The sequence below is a fragment of the Pseudopodoces humilis genome, chromosome 18 (assembly GCF_049639895.1).
Source record: "Pseudopodoces humilis isolate 2021_Gansu_Grassland_sample_001 chromosome 18, ASM4963989v1, whole genome shotgun sequence".
Taxonomy (NCBI): Eukaryota; Metazoa; Chordata; class Aves; order Passeriformes; family Paridae; genus Pseudopodoces; species Pseudopodoces humilis.
In genome coordinates this window covers 5,540,224-5,553,895 of record NC_142217.1, presented here as the reverse complement: position 1 = coordinate 5,553,895, position 13,672 = coordinate 5,540,224, and the positions used below count along the sequence as shown (strand labels likewise).

Here is a 13,672-nt window from a genome sequence, read left to right as displayed (position 1 = left end):
AGAGAGATCCTGTTTGATCCTGTTGTCTCCTTATGATACTGAACTTGCTGAAGATGCTCAAAGATGATGGCTCCTGTACTAAAAAAGAGAATAAACTGGAAGCCCTCCAGTTTTCTTGCTGCAGAGACTGAAATGAGCACCACTGAAACCAGGCATAACCTTCTGAAATCACATTTGTGTTCATTCATTTCAACCTCCTCATGAGGTAAAAAATGCAAAAGTTCCCAGCCAGGCCAGGAAGTGTGGACCATTCCCTTGGTATGCAGTAGATGCACTGCAAATATTTTGGTCGGTTTAATTCATGGCTGGAAAGGGATTAAAGCAAAACAGTTCTGAGAACTAAAATAAAGTCAGTGCTGGGGGTTGGATGGATTTCTAAAAACAAATATTTCTATGTCTGATTTAAATGGCTGGATTTTCTTCCCCATCTTTACTGAAATTTTAGAAAAATTACTCCAGTGATGGGAAACATACAAATATAACCTTTTCCTTTTCAGGTGTCAATGTAGTTTATTAGAGAAATTGATCTAGTAAAACAACCAAACAACCCAACCAAACAAAAAAAGAACAAACCATTTGTATTTATCTATCCTTATAGAAAATCAAGGTAATTTGAATTATTCAAACCTCGCCTCTTTGCACAGAATTTCTGGGATTTTGCTATACAGAATGGAGATGATGGAACTTTCTCTAACAAATTGTTTGATATTTGCTAATGCCAAAAACCTTTTGCCCTATAGCCCTTTAAAATCTCTACATGCAGAAGTAACTGGAACAAGAGAAAACCATCATAAAATGAGATAATCAAGTTCTGGCTTTGAAGATTCAGAAAACAGATATATTATTTTTAAAAAATCAGAATCTATTTGACTCAGCTTATATTTAACCACTTTATTTTCAGATTACCATGGAATCTTCTCCAAAATTGTGTCTCCTTCAGTAATTTTTCATAAGAGTTTTGAAGAGTCTCTGAGATTAAAGATATTATCAAATCCATGGTAATGTGGGGCTCTCTTGATTTTGAGTCCAAAGTCTGAAACATTGCTGGATTGTTAAAAATTCTGATTCTATTCACTTTTATTTGTAGCTAAAACCAACTTTTTGAATTTTGAATTTTGAATTAAAATGCTAATATTGTGACTTCCTGACAAATAAAGCGTGGAAAAGCCTTCTACTGACAAGAAAGCCAAAGCTGTTCCCCAATTATTTGAACAGCACTTTCCTCTGACTATGTTGGAGATGCTCACAGAGATCTTAAAAATCAAATGTTGCACAAATTAATTCCAAAGAAGGAGGTGCAGGGGTGGGCAGGAAGGATCAGCACCGAGTACAAGTCAGTTTAATTTGCAGGTATCTGAGAGGACATTATAACAATGACATGAATAAGGATAACAAAATGTTAACGAAAAAGCACTGTCAGTAATGATACATTCAGATAAATGGCAAACCTACTTGCATGAACTCTATCATTACTGCTTCAATCACAGTCATACTTAAACTTTGGGGAGCTAATTTCATTTATAAATTCTGCTGCTGCACATCAATTATCAGCAGCATTACTAACAGTGAGGCACAGAACTGCTGTGCCAGGGTGACTGATTGTCTGGCATTAGCTCTGATAAGAGAAGGGTTGCAAACCACTTTAAATGTCAAAAACCTGCAACAGTAATGGGCATAAGCACCAGTTATATTCCTCTAACTTCCCTGCCTTCCTGCCAATTCATTATTCTGTCTTCCCATCGCTACATCCTCTAACTAAAAAACATAAATGCCAAAGAGCGTTGATCTTCCTTACAGAGAATTTCCAGAGTCTTTATTGGAGAGAATTATCTGATTCAAAACCAGAGTTAATTCTCTGAACAAAATATTTGCGGTTGGTCTCAAGATCAGCAACAAAATTTTGATTACAGGGCATTAAAATCAATCCTTTCAACACAGTGATTCGGTTTAAGAAAAAAATACTCGGCATTTCTACAGAAATTTCCCAGTGTGGCTGCAGTAAAGGGGGCAGAAGGTTAGGGAGACTTACCCAGAGATGCTGTGAGCATGGCTGGTGTTGGCTCTCCATCCCACGGTGCCCTGGCCAGAGCAGAGCCAGAGCTGCAGGAGCTGCCTGCTGGACATGCAGCCTGAATGCCAACTGCCTGTGACATTGACTTCTTTCCAGCCTCTTGTAGTGCTGCCGCTATCAGTGTTATATTTGTATAGTAGAATAACATGAAATATTGATTCTGGAGTGCTTATCAACTGGACCTGCTCAAAATACTCTCCCGACGAAGTTCAGCGCTGTTTCTCATGCAGAACCGGTGCTGTGGATGTGTGCAGGGAGCTGCTTGCTCTCCCACAGCACTTTCAATTCTTTCCTTCAGACATAAGCAGTAACTTTTCAAAATCTGGGAACAGTGGGAAAAGACACAAACAGTATTTTCTGAAATTGTGTGAACTGCCCTTTGAACTAATTCAAATGATTTGACAGAATGACTTTAAAAAACATCTTCACTACTCTGAAATCTGTCCCAGGGCAGGACAGTGACCAGCAAATTTCTAATTGCACAATGAATTGCTAAATACTCTAGGCACTTTTTTTTGTTTGGGTTTTTTTTTTTTTTTGTTTTGCATGAGGTATTTTGGGCATTTTCTGTGTGCCAATACAGTAAGAATTAAAGCAGAGGCTGCTGCCCATGGTTTGCAGCCTGCCAGGGGCGTGGGATGTGCAGGAGCAGCTCCTGGGGCTCGAGGGATGGGCAGTGAGACACCTGCAACAGAGCCACCAGACACACTGGCACAGGCAGTGACAGAGGGCAGGGGAAATGTCTCCTTCTGCAAACCCAGCTACCCTCAGGTGACTTCTGTGGGTTTCTGCTGGCTGCACCATGTGGTACCAGTTACAGCTAAACAATCAAAACCAACCGGACTTATTCCACTCCACCAAAGGCATCTCCTTCCCCTCTGCTTCTACTCCCATTTTGAACACACCCCAGCACTTTTATTGACTATTAACCTGTTCCAAGCAGCTGATGGTGCTGCTGGCACAGCTCTGGTGCTTGTGCAGACAGCAGAGTCCTGAGGGTGGGCTGCTCTCACTCCAGACCCCATCATGCCAGAACAACTACACAGCCCTGGCACTCCCGAGAATTCAAAGCTGAACTTGTTCATTGTTCTTTCAGCAGGTCAAAAATTCATTATGTTGGTGTACTAATAAAACCAGTAAAATCAACAATTAGCTCTCAAACTCACCTTTGAAAAGATTAAAAATGCCTCACTAGGAGAAATAAATAAGGCTAAATAGAACTTGTGTGCTGCAGGCTTTTTCATTATAATGATTTCAATTTTGTTTTGGCTGAACCTTCAGAACCCTGAAAAGTCACTCAATAACAAAAATTTTATTTCCAAAATGGTCATTTTCTTCCCTGAGATTTAATGCAATAATCATGCATTTATTTAACATTTTACCACATAATGTCTCAGAAGGTAGATTCTATTAACTTGCTAAGAAGAGCCACACATCCCAAACTAGATAAAGGCTTGTACTTCAAAGACCTGCAAAAACCTTTCAGTTTCAGCTGGAAGATTCTACCACAGAAGTTTATCATGAGCTGAAAAACAGACAAAAAAATAGCATTCTGCAAAACCTGAAGGGTAAATGAGGAAAAAATGTTTCACTTTACATATTTAGTTATTCATGGACTTGCACAAATACAAGCAGAATTTGTTTCATTGCAGTGACCATTTCTCTTTGATACTATGAAAAAAATTCAGCTCACATCTATACAACTGTACATAATAATTTACTGGATTATTATAGCTTTTGAGTTTGCTTCCCTAATGAAAATAAGCCTGCTACAAACATAGATAATCAGATGTATGAAGAAGCACTGTGACTCTGATTAGCTGTGCTACATGAGTCATCTGCAGAAGCTGGAGTTTAGGCATTCTTTCCACCAAAAGACAGCACCAACCTCCCACTGAAACCAGCCCCCTGAAAAGCCTCAAATTTCAATAGAAAGGCCCACGAGGAGGGAAAAACTGGAACCATAAAAATTGAGCTCCACACAACAGCTTGCTGATCACCAAGCAAGAAAACCTGAATTTCTTCCAAACCTCAGCAGCAAAATGCAAACATTTCCCCCACGCAAAAAACACAAATAAATTAGTGTTAGTGCAACTGAGAGCAGGCAGCACTGCCCACTCCTTGCAGCCCCAAGAAGCCTTGCCCAAGAACAGAGTTTAGGACACAGATGTTCTTGCTACCAATCCCACGATTTGACTACTCAGTTATTAGAAAATATTCATCTGCCCTTATTTCTCAGACCACTCTACAAGTGCAGCTATGCACAGAGAACTGCCAGGGTATCACAGGGACTTCTAGATGGGCTCAGAGCTGTGTTCCTCCAGAGCAACAGGATTTATTTTATTTTATTTTTGTAAGAGTATATTGATTATCTGTCAGGCACCATAGACAGATGGACAGTATAAATAGCAAACATTTGTGTGATAACTTAAGATGTAGATTTTAATTTATTTTTGGGTGGGTTTTTTTCCTAGCATCACTTCTATAAAATCAGCACCTTAGAGATATGAATAATGGCAGTGAATTTGGATTTATAGCTATAATAGTCCTAAAAGTAAAAGTTGATGCTTTATTTCTTAGATTTTTCTCTTTAAAAATTTTGTTTCTGAATTCAGACCTGCTGGTATTCTGGATTTTGGCTTGCCTTGCAAGCACAACTTTACTTCTAACTAAAGTGAACTTCTACTAAGTCCAGTTGAGAGATGTACAAGTGCAATAATTATAAAACAATTCAGTTTTGCCAACAGGGAATAAATCCAGCAATGCTTTGTGGGGGTTTTGAAAGAGGAGGAAATACACTTATTTCTATTCCTTTTGTCCTCTTGCTCCTCTATTTGCAGTTCAGGATGCCAACCCTGCAGAAGCCTTTTCCATGCAGGAACTGATGTGAGCAATATTTAACGTGAGTGCCTTGATCTACACGAATCCCAAGCCACCAGTGCTCAGTCACAGGCTCTGACACTGTGGATTCACAAACTTTTCAGCCCTGGCACCCACCAGGAGGAACTTTGAGCCCTGTGAAGCCATGAAGAGTTCACTGGCACTGCTCCATCCCTCTGGCCAGCTGCTAATTCCATCCTAAGGAATTCCATCTGGGCACTGGATCAAGCAGTGAGTGGTTTGTTTACCAAACTGTAAGCAATCCAACCTGAACAATAGCTTGGCATAGGATGGAGCATCCCAAATCTGCATCCAGAAGCTAACATTAATATGTTAATATGTTATTAATATGTGCTATCCCCTCTCATACAGCAGGTGATAGAAGTCTCACCATTAGCCATTTATTTGCCTGCACTTTTCCCATCTGAAATAAAACATTGACAAGTTGTTGGTTTTTTTTAAATGCATGACAGCAAACAGGTCTGAAACACTGTATCACAGCTTGAAGCTGTCACCTGCAATCTCCCTTTCCATGTTCCACTTTTGCCCTGCTTCCTCTGCAGCCTGAGATCAACACAGAGCTTGGCAATAACAGGCTTCCCCTTCCCCTTGATTAACACAGGTCACCATAAGGGGATAAACTTCTAATAAAAACAGTTCTCTCTTCCCCATAGGATTTCTCTTTTCCTGGATTTCATCTGGGCTACCCACCCTGGTGTGGCTTTAGCTACTGTGAGCCCATTTCACTTTCACCCCTTCTACAAATACAGCATGACCAAAATGACTAATGAAGGGTTTACTACACGTGAAGCTGAAAAATCAGGTAATTTAAAAGGCAAAACATGACAAGGAGGGTGAAGAAGGTTAATTGTATTAAAGCTGGTGTCCTGGAGTGGCTCATGGGAATGATGCATGGTCTGGAAACCCTCCAGGACCATAGGAGGTGCAGGAGATGCTCCTGGTGCTGCAGCTGTAGCTGCAGATGCTGCTCTGAATGGCAAAGCAATATCCCTGTGCTTTGACAACTTGAGAACACAAACTCTCCAGATCCAAACTGGTGAGGACAATATCCAAAAACTAAGGCAGTAACATGGATTAAAAAAAACCTAAAAAAAGGGCCAGCACAAATAAAGAGAAACTGGCTGAGGCTGATCACAGCCTTTTATAGGAAATTTGGTCTGTGCAGATGTGTCATTGAACACATATCTTGATCAAGCCTACAATTCATTTCCAGTGTCAAAACCATCATAAAAATTGCACGACTACACTATGAAATTTGCTTAGTGCTTAAGAGAAAAAAGGTTTACCAGAATGAGGAGTGAAAACCACTAATGTGGTATTTCTGAATACACAAATACTTATTTTTTTCCATATGCAAACATTTGAACATTAGTGTCCAGCAAATTACAAAACCACTTGGAAAGTAAAGCACTTCACAGATATACTCAGGATATTTGTTGTTCTTGCACATGGATAAAGAAGAAATGGACTAAAAATAATGTGAGTGTTTTTACAACACTGAGAGAGAAGGGGGAAAAGACCAAAATCTTCATCTCACTAAAAATATTGATGGTGGCTGCACTCAAATCTTGGGGTTTTAGGTAAGAAAATGACAGGTTTTTTCAGATCCTTTAAAGGTGTTTCATAAAAAGCCATTTTAGAACAAAAAGTTGGTTAACCTTGAAGAGTTAGCTAATGACCCAGCCCACTCCAATCTTAGCAGCAGTGAATAAACAGATCTTAGCAGAGCAAACGCAGCCAGGAGAGATGAGTGGCAATGAAACAGGCCCCAGGACATTTCAGTGAGCAGGGAAATCAGCAATGAACCCACTGAGTGGAGTGTGTAAGAAATAATTTCTCCAGGCTCTCGATGCAGTCAAACAGCTTTTGGTTCCAGATTTTCCTCCTCTCCAGATTTCTTGTCCTTTGACAAACAGCGAGGAACTGGACTATTTGATACACTTGACATGTTACTGCTGTTTTTTAAATGGCTTCAATACAAGCTCAAGTCTTCAGTAATGCTTTGTAACCTGTCTAAATTCAGAAAATAGATAGAGATGATGAGAATGAAAATGTAGCACTGTGCCCTTCAGATCCTCTGTCATTTGTGATCTGAAGTATGTAATTAATGCCAGGGCATCTAGGGAACAGAAAATGCAGAATGTGCAGAACCTAAGGTGTGTTATCTTCTGTAAGTACAATAAAATATCTGACATTTCATCTTGATCCTTGCCACAATAGAAGAATTATTTTAAACAATAAGTAAAATAAAAGCAGCCACCTACATTCACTTAATATTAGAATTAAGTAAATATAAGCCTGCTATCACAGGGAGTCACAGACTTGGCTCAATGTATGGGTTTCTTTAAAATGAATTTATGTTCAGATATTATCGATCCCTCAGAAGTTAAGACTGGGATTGACACTCCTTTCATGCCTGGCACCATGCTCTGCTCTGCCCTGTGACTGACCAGCCAACACAAACTGGAAACCAGCACTTCCTAACTCTGCCTCCCCTCGAGTTCTGGGTGCACTTTGGGGCAGCAGCATAGAAAACACATGAAGCCATGAGACAGCATCCAGAGGAGGCCACGAGGATGGGGAAGGGACTGGAGAGGAAGTCAGGAGGAGCAGCTGGGGGCACTTGGTCCATTCAGCCTGGAGGAGCCTGAGGAGGGACCTCACTGTGGTGTTCAACATGCTCATGAGGGGCAGTGAGGGGCAGCTCCAATCTCTGCTCCCTGGGACAGGGACAGGAGCCAGGGCATGGCTGGAGCTGGGCCAGGGCAGGCTCAGGCTGGAGATCAGGGCAGGTTCTTCCCCCAGAGGTGCTGGCACTGCCCAGGGAATGGGCACAGCCCGAGGCTGCCAGAGCTCCAGGAGTGTTTGGATACCCCAGGGATGCCCAGGGTGGGGTTGTTGCGGTGTCTGTGCAGGAACAGGAGCTGGGCTGGAGGATCCTGTGGGTAGCTGTGGGCAGCTGTGTGCAGCTGTGTGCAGCTGTGTCCCTGTGCAGCTGTGTGCAGTTGTGTGCAGCTGTATCACTGCAGCTGTGTGCAGCTGTGTGCAGCTGTGTCACTGTGCAGCTGTGTGCAGCTGTGTCACTGTGTCACTGTGTCACTGTGCAGATGTCACTCTGCAGCTGTGTACAGCTGTGTGCAGCAGTGTGCAGCTGGGACACCCTGGCAGGGACACCAGGGCTGGTGGCCACCAACACAGCAGACAGGGGCTGGCAAGGGCCTCACTGTCTGATGGGAGTGGGTGTCACATAAAGGTAAAACCTTACAAAAGAAAGAACTTGTAAAATCATGGTTTAGGATTCCTTACTTAGGTAAGTGTAGCTAGCAGCTGGCCTGATAAGTTCCTATGCAAAAACATCTTGAGAAAGAAAAGTTTGTTAAAATAACAAACTATTCTTGGGGAGAAAAACAAGCACACCTGTAACAACAAGGGATCTGTTCCACCAGAATCAGTAGGAAAATATGTAAACATTGTCAGAGAGAAAAGTTTAACTGACATGTGCACTCACCATTACCAAGCAGTGAACTGAGTTCCTAACACACTGGAATTGAGCTCGGTGCCTTCTGATAACCATACAAATATAAGGTTGCAAGTAAAGGTTGATGGATGATGGAAGAAGAAACAGGTCTCACTGCCCGTCTCTACTAGGACAGGTGGGGAGAGATGAAACACAAACCACACACTCAGCAGCAAGCAAAGAGTAACCTGCACTGGATTTGACACCATGCTGGTAAAACATCCCCCACCCAGGCAAGTTATGGCAATAAACCTACTGAGGAGGGGAGAAAAACGCTAGGCTGGAAAAAAGCCTTCCCTTCTTGAAGATACAGCTGTCAGGACTGCCATCCTGGCAGTTCAGAGCACACAGAGACCTTTCACCATCACTTGATGGTCCTCAGGGAGCTTTTGGTGCACAAGCAAACTCTCCAAGTACAGTTAGAAAGCCCTCCAGAGCACCACATGCATCTCAGTGAGTGGGGCACTGAGGAAACAATCGTTCCCATGTGCTGCCACTGGAGCAGGCACTTCCCCACACAGAACCAGGCTGAGCAATGCATCACCCCGCTGTTTGTGGCCAACCACTCCACTACTGCTCATCTATAAAATTACATCGCTGATAAAAATTTATGTGTCAAACATTTTTGTGATTACAGACCAAAAGTCAAAATTTGCATTTAAATAGATGCATTAAAAACCCAGCAGCACAGGTAGGAGAGGGAAATGCTGTTTTAAGGAAATTTAAATAGGGAGCATGAGCGCAGAAGAGATTTTTCTTTTTAAATGATTTGAACAATTTTGGTTTTATTACTGTTCTTGGGTCCAATTCAAAGTCAAGATTGGAACCACAGTATCCTGTACCCCTGGACTCATCTCAGGTTGGGCTTGAGAAAATAAGTCTCTTTTCATCTTTCCATTGGGAATGACCCCATTTGTTCTAAATAAAGTATTTTTTTATTCTCAGTCCAAGCCCACACTTTTGACCAGCTCACAGCCCAAGCTATATTATCCTCCTTTGCTCTCAAGTTCTTGACTCAGTTTTCTTTGCATCAGCCACCACAGGCTCAGCTGCAGCCACTGCATTTCTGCCCAGACAGCACAGCCACCTCTGAGAGGGATTTCCCAGGATATTCCGAGCTGGAAGCGACCCATAGGCATTTCTGAGTCCAACCCTTGAGTGCATCACCCATACAGAGCTCAGAGCTTGGTGATATTAGCACCGTGCTCTCACCAGCTGAGGTGGGGAATTTTCAGTGTGAAACCTAAAAATTCACAAGAAATTCTCCCATTGCCTGACATCAGTTACCCCCTTGGACTTAAACATATTTTATTTTTCCCTTTTTATTTTATGAGGGATTTCTTACGTTAAAGAAATTATTTTTCTGACCTTTCCCTGGTATCTTTCCTTTCCTCTTGTTACACACTTCTACTTTTCTGTGTGTTGTCAAGATTTAACTTTAACCCTTGCCTCAAAACTTAATTTTGTACTTTCAAACAGCACCTAAATCTTGGCAGTGGAATTTCTGTGCCCTTTATAGTCCAGCTGGGATCACCAGCACATGTTCTTGACATAAAAACCATATAAATCAATGCTGTGCAGTGCTTTTTTTTTTTTTCCCTCTTTTTCTTTCTTGACAGGCTTTCCAACCATGGTAATAATACAACATGAATTCCATTATTGTTAATGGAAGGAGTTACATTTAACTGTTGTCAGTTTTAGCTCTGCCATGAGTCAATGCCTTCCTAAACATGCTGGGTTTTCCCAGAAGAAACTGCTACAGAATCTAATCAGCTCTTGGAAACACGGATGTAAGCACAGCACAAAAACATCATAACTAAATTACCATTTTAGGTGTGTGTTTGCTGTCTTCTTCAGACATTCTGTTCTTTCCTACAGAATCATTTCTTTAACACAGGGAAAATCTGTCTGGGAACAGAAATTTCAAGTATAAATAGATATTAATAATGAGAGGATTTCCTGAAAAATTCATAGCACAACTTTTCTTCTTCCCAGGCAACCCCGAAATTTCTTCAAGGAACATTTTTCAGGGAATTTAGAAATACAGTCAGAAGCATAAAGGATATCACACAAGCAAGTGTACTTTCCTATGTTGACTCATTCTGGCCTTGCAGACAACAACTGTTTTTGGCAGCAAAGTTTTCTCATTCTCCCTCCACAGCCCTGAGCTGTTACCAGAGCATTCCCAGGGGCCTTAAGTAAAAACTGTGTCCAAGACATTGGGAACATCAGTTCTCAGTGCTCAGGAAATCACAGCAGTGCTTCCCTGCCAGTGGTGGCTTGCAGACAACTGACAGAAAAACCCCAAAGGGGAGCATTAAATTCTCACTAGAAACATTTCTTCCAGCTGCCTGTCAGAGTCTTGTATATTCCTCATTTCCCTTAAGTATATTTCAGGAAAACCTTTTGCTTGCATTTTTATATAACACATGTAATGTAATTATAATAAATAATAATATAACAGTAATATAATATAATAATATACAATTTATTATATAGAATAATATAATAAGTAACATAATAAGTAACATAATATGTAATATAATAAATAATATAATAAATAATATAATAAATAATATAATAAATAATATAATGAATAATATAATGATTAATATAATAAATGACATAATAAATAATCTAATAAATAATATAGTGAATAACATAATGAATGATATAATAAATAATATAATAACATAATAAATAATATAAAGGCCATTTTATAAAATATTGTGAGGTATTTCAATGCCACATTTACAATACAGCACTCAGGGTGCCGGCAGGGTGATTTTTAGGTAACAGATGTTACCTGACACTCACAGATTGTTGCCTGCTCTGCTTTTTCTGGAAGCAGCAGTGAGCAGCAGCAGTGGGATGAGGGTGGCAGGTGTGAATTCCCAGCTCAGGTCAGGGCTAGTCCCAGCAGGGCTGATGTCCAGGACAGCACATCCTGCTGGAATTACCCCAGCAGCCAGAGGGGCTGAGCTGGCTGCACAAACACCCGTGTCCTCCTCACTCTGCTCACCCAGTATTTCCCCTTCCTAAATTGATTTCATAACATATTAAATCTTCAGAACTGTTTCCCATCCCTCTTTGCTCCATTTTTTCCAGGGGTTTGCCTGCTTTTTTATTGTCAGCTGTTGCACACACGGCAGCGCTTTCATTAAATTGTCCATTAAAAACCTCATTTTGTAGGATTTCTCCACAAAGATATCTAAATATCTGACTTCTCTCAATGTTAATGGGATTGAGGCACTACAATAAAATCATGAATCTCAGCTGTAATTTTAATATATAGAAGTGAAAACTTGGGTTTTTATTTTACCCTCACAGGATATATAATTTAGAAGTCATTTAGAGTTTGGGAATTTCTAATGGACATAAATTTACAAAGTCCACAGAAAATTTAATATCTCTTCAGTGAGCCTTGCAAAGGTTTTCTGAAGTTTCCATTTTCTTGACCATCTAAAATAGCCTTTTCTACTTTGTTTTAATACTAGTTCCAAAAGCTATTGATTTAGTGTGGAGATGTATCTCTGTCTGAATACCCATTAACAAAAATGTAACTCTTCTTAGCCAAGATACCTGACAGAAAGAAGTTGTTAATTTGTATCATCCATTATTTGCCTTCCCATTCAATTCTTTACTTATTCCCTTGTCTATTCTGAGTGGCTTTTTTTTGCAACACATACAAATAATAAATATAAATATATATTTGTATAAATATAAATATATTTTTATTTTATATAAATATATAAAAGAAAACATAGAAATATACAAATATATAAATATATAAATATACAAATATCTAAATATACGAATATATAAATATATTTTAATATAAATATATGATTATACAATTATATAATTATAATATATATCATATAAATATATATTTAAATATATTAATATATAATATTTATAAATAAATATATAGATATAAAAATTATAAATATAGATGATATATAAATATATAGATATATAGATATATTTATATATCAATATATAAATATACAAATATATAAATAAATAAATATAAAAATATTTAGGGACACATGACACCTTAGCATGGGGCACTGAAAATGAGTCAATGCTTGATCTCTACCATGTATTCTTTGAGTAGAGAGGAACAAATCACAGTTTTTGGGTTGTCACCCACAGAGTTTCCCTGTGGCTGATGGTCTCAGAGTACCTCAGCTGCCACCTGGTGTCCCTGGACATTCCCCACCCAGCGTGGGCAGCTCCAGGACAGCCTGACTCCTCTCCCAAACTGCCTTTCTGGAAGTAATGAAATTTCCCATAAACTGCACTGCTCTGCCCTGTTTAATGCACTTTTTAGGCAGGGCATTTGAAGGCAGCCCATCCCCAAGGGTGGCTCGGGGAGGTGTCACACCTGCTGGAGCTCCTGCATCCCAGCTGTCCCCTCGAGCCTGTGGCTGACCTGGAGCACCAGGGAACAGCAGGGGAACAAGGAGTGGAGGCAGAAACGCCTCCAACCAGAGGGGCAGAGCCAGGATAACACAAAATTCCAGTCCTTCCTCCTGAAAGGAGCAGGGAGAGCCCGGACTGACATACACGGAGAACCAAAGGGGTCAGGATCAGCTTCAGGAATGATGGCAAGAATGTAACAACCTCAGCCTCTCGTTAGTGCAGAGCTTTCTTCCTTCCCTCTGCAAATACCACAGCAAAAAGTGTCCAAGGAATAAAGCTAACCCAGACCCCTCAAGGTTCAGACCTGAAGTGTGTCACACACACTGTCCTGGAATAATTCTCTTTCACAGAGCATCTGGAGATTGATCTGGCCTACAAAAATCCTGTGCTGGTGCCTTGAACAAATAATGAGGTTTTCCCTGGTATCACAGCCCCTGAACACTGCAAGGTTTTCCTCCTCCTTCCCTCCCCAGCCCTCCTGGTGTCCCCTCCTCTGGAGAGCAGGGAATTAGTATTCACTGACTGTGGCTTTGGAAAGGTTTCATCTCCTAGCAATTACCAATAGCAGAGTTTCATTCTGTGTACAGTATGATAAATATTGCAGAGCTCTCCCAGCTGCTGGTGGCTCAGTTTTAATCCAGGGACACCCCAGTGCCTCATGCCTGTGTCCCTGCAAGGACAGCTCCAGCCAGCACCACGGACACAGGGACACACTGCTGGACAGACAGCTGGACACACTGCTGGACACACTGCTG

The 13,672-nt window shown here is 40.7% G+C and overlaps 1 protein-coding gene across 11 annotated transcripts in view; it reads right to left on the bottom strand.

Moving 5' to 3' along the window:
- RBFOX1 (RNA binding fox-1 homolog 1) overlaps positions 1-13,672 on the bottom strand; it is a 773,250-nt gene that overhangs the window by 599,496 nt on the left and 160,082 nt on the right. The window contains exon 1 of one of the 11 annotated variants that reach the window (XM_088064274.1): positions 2,030-2,105. The exons of the other annotated variants lie outside the window; for them this stretch is intronic. Within the exon in view, the coding sequence (XP_087920400.1) occupies positions 2,030-2,068 (39 nt within the window). The 5' untranslated portion in view covers positions 2,069-2,105. Of the gene's footprint in view, positions 1-2,029; positions 2,106-13,672 lie in introns of those variants that run through there. 11 annotated transcript variants of the gene reach the window in all.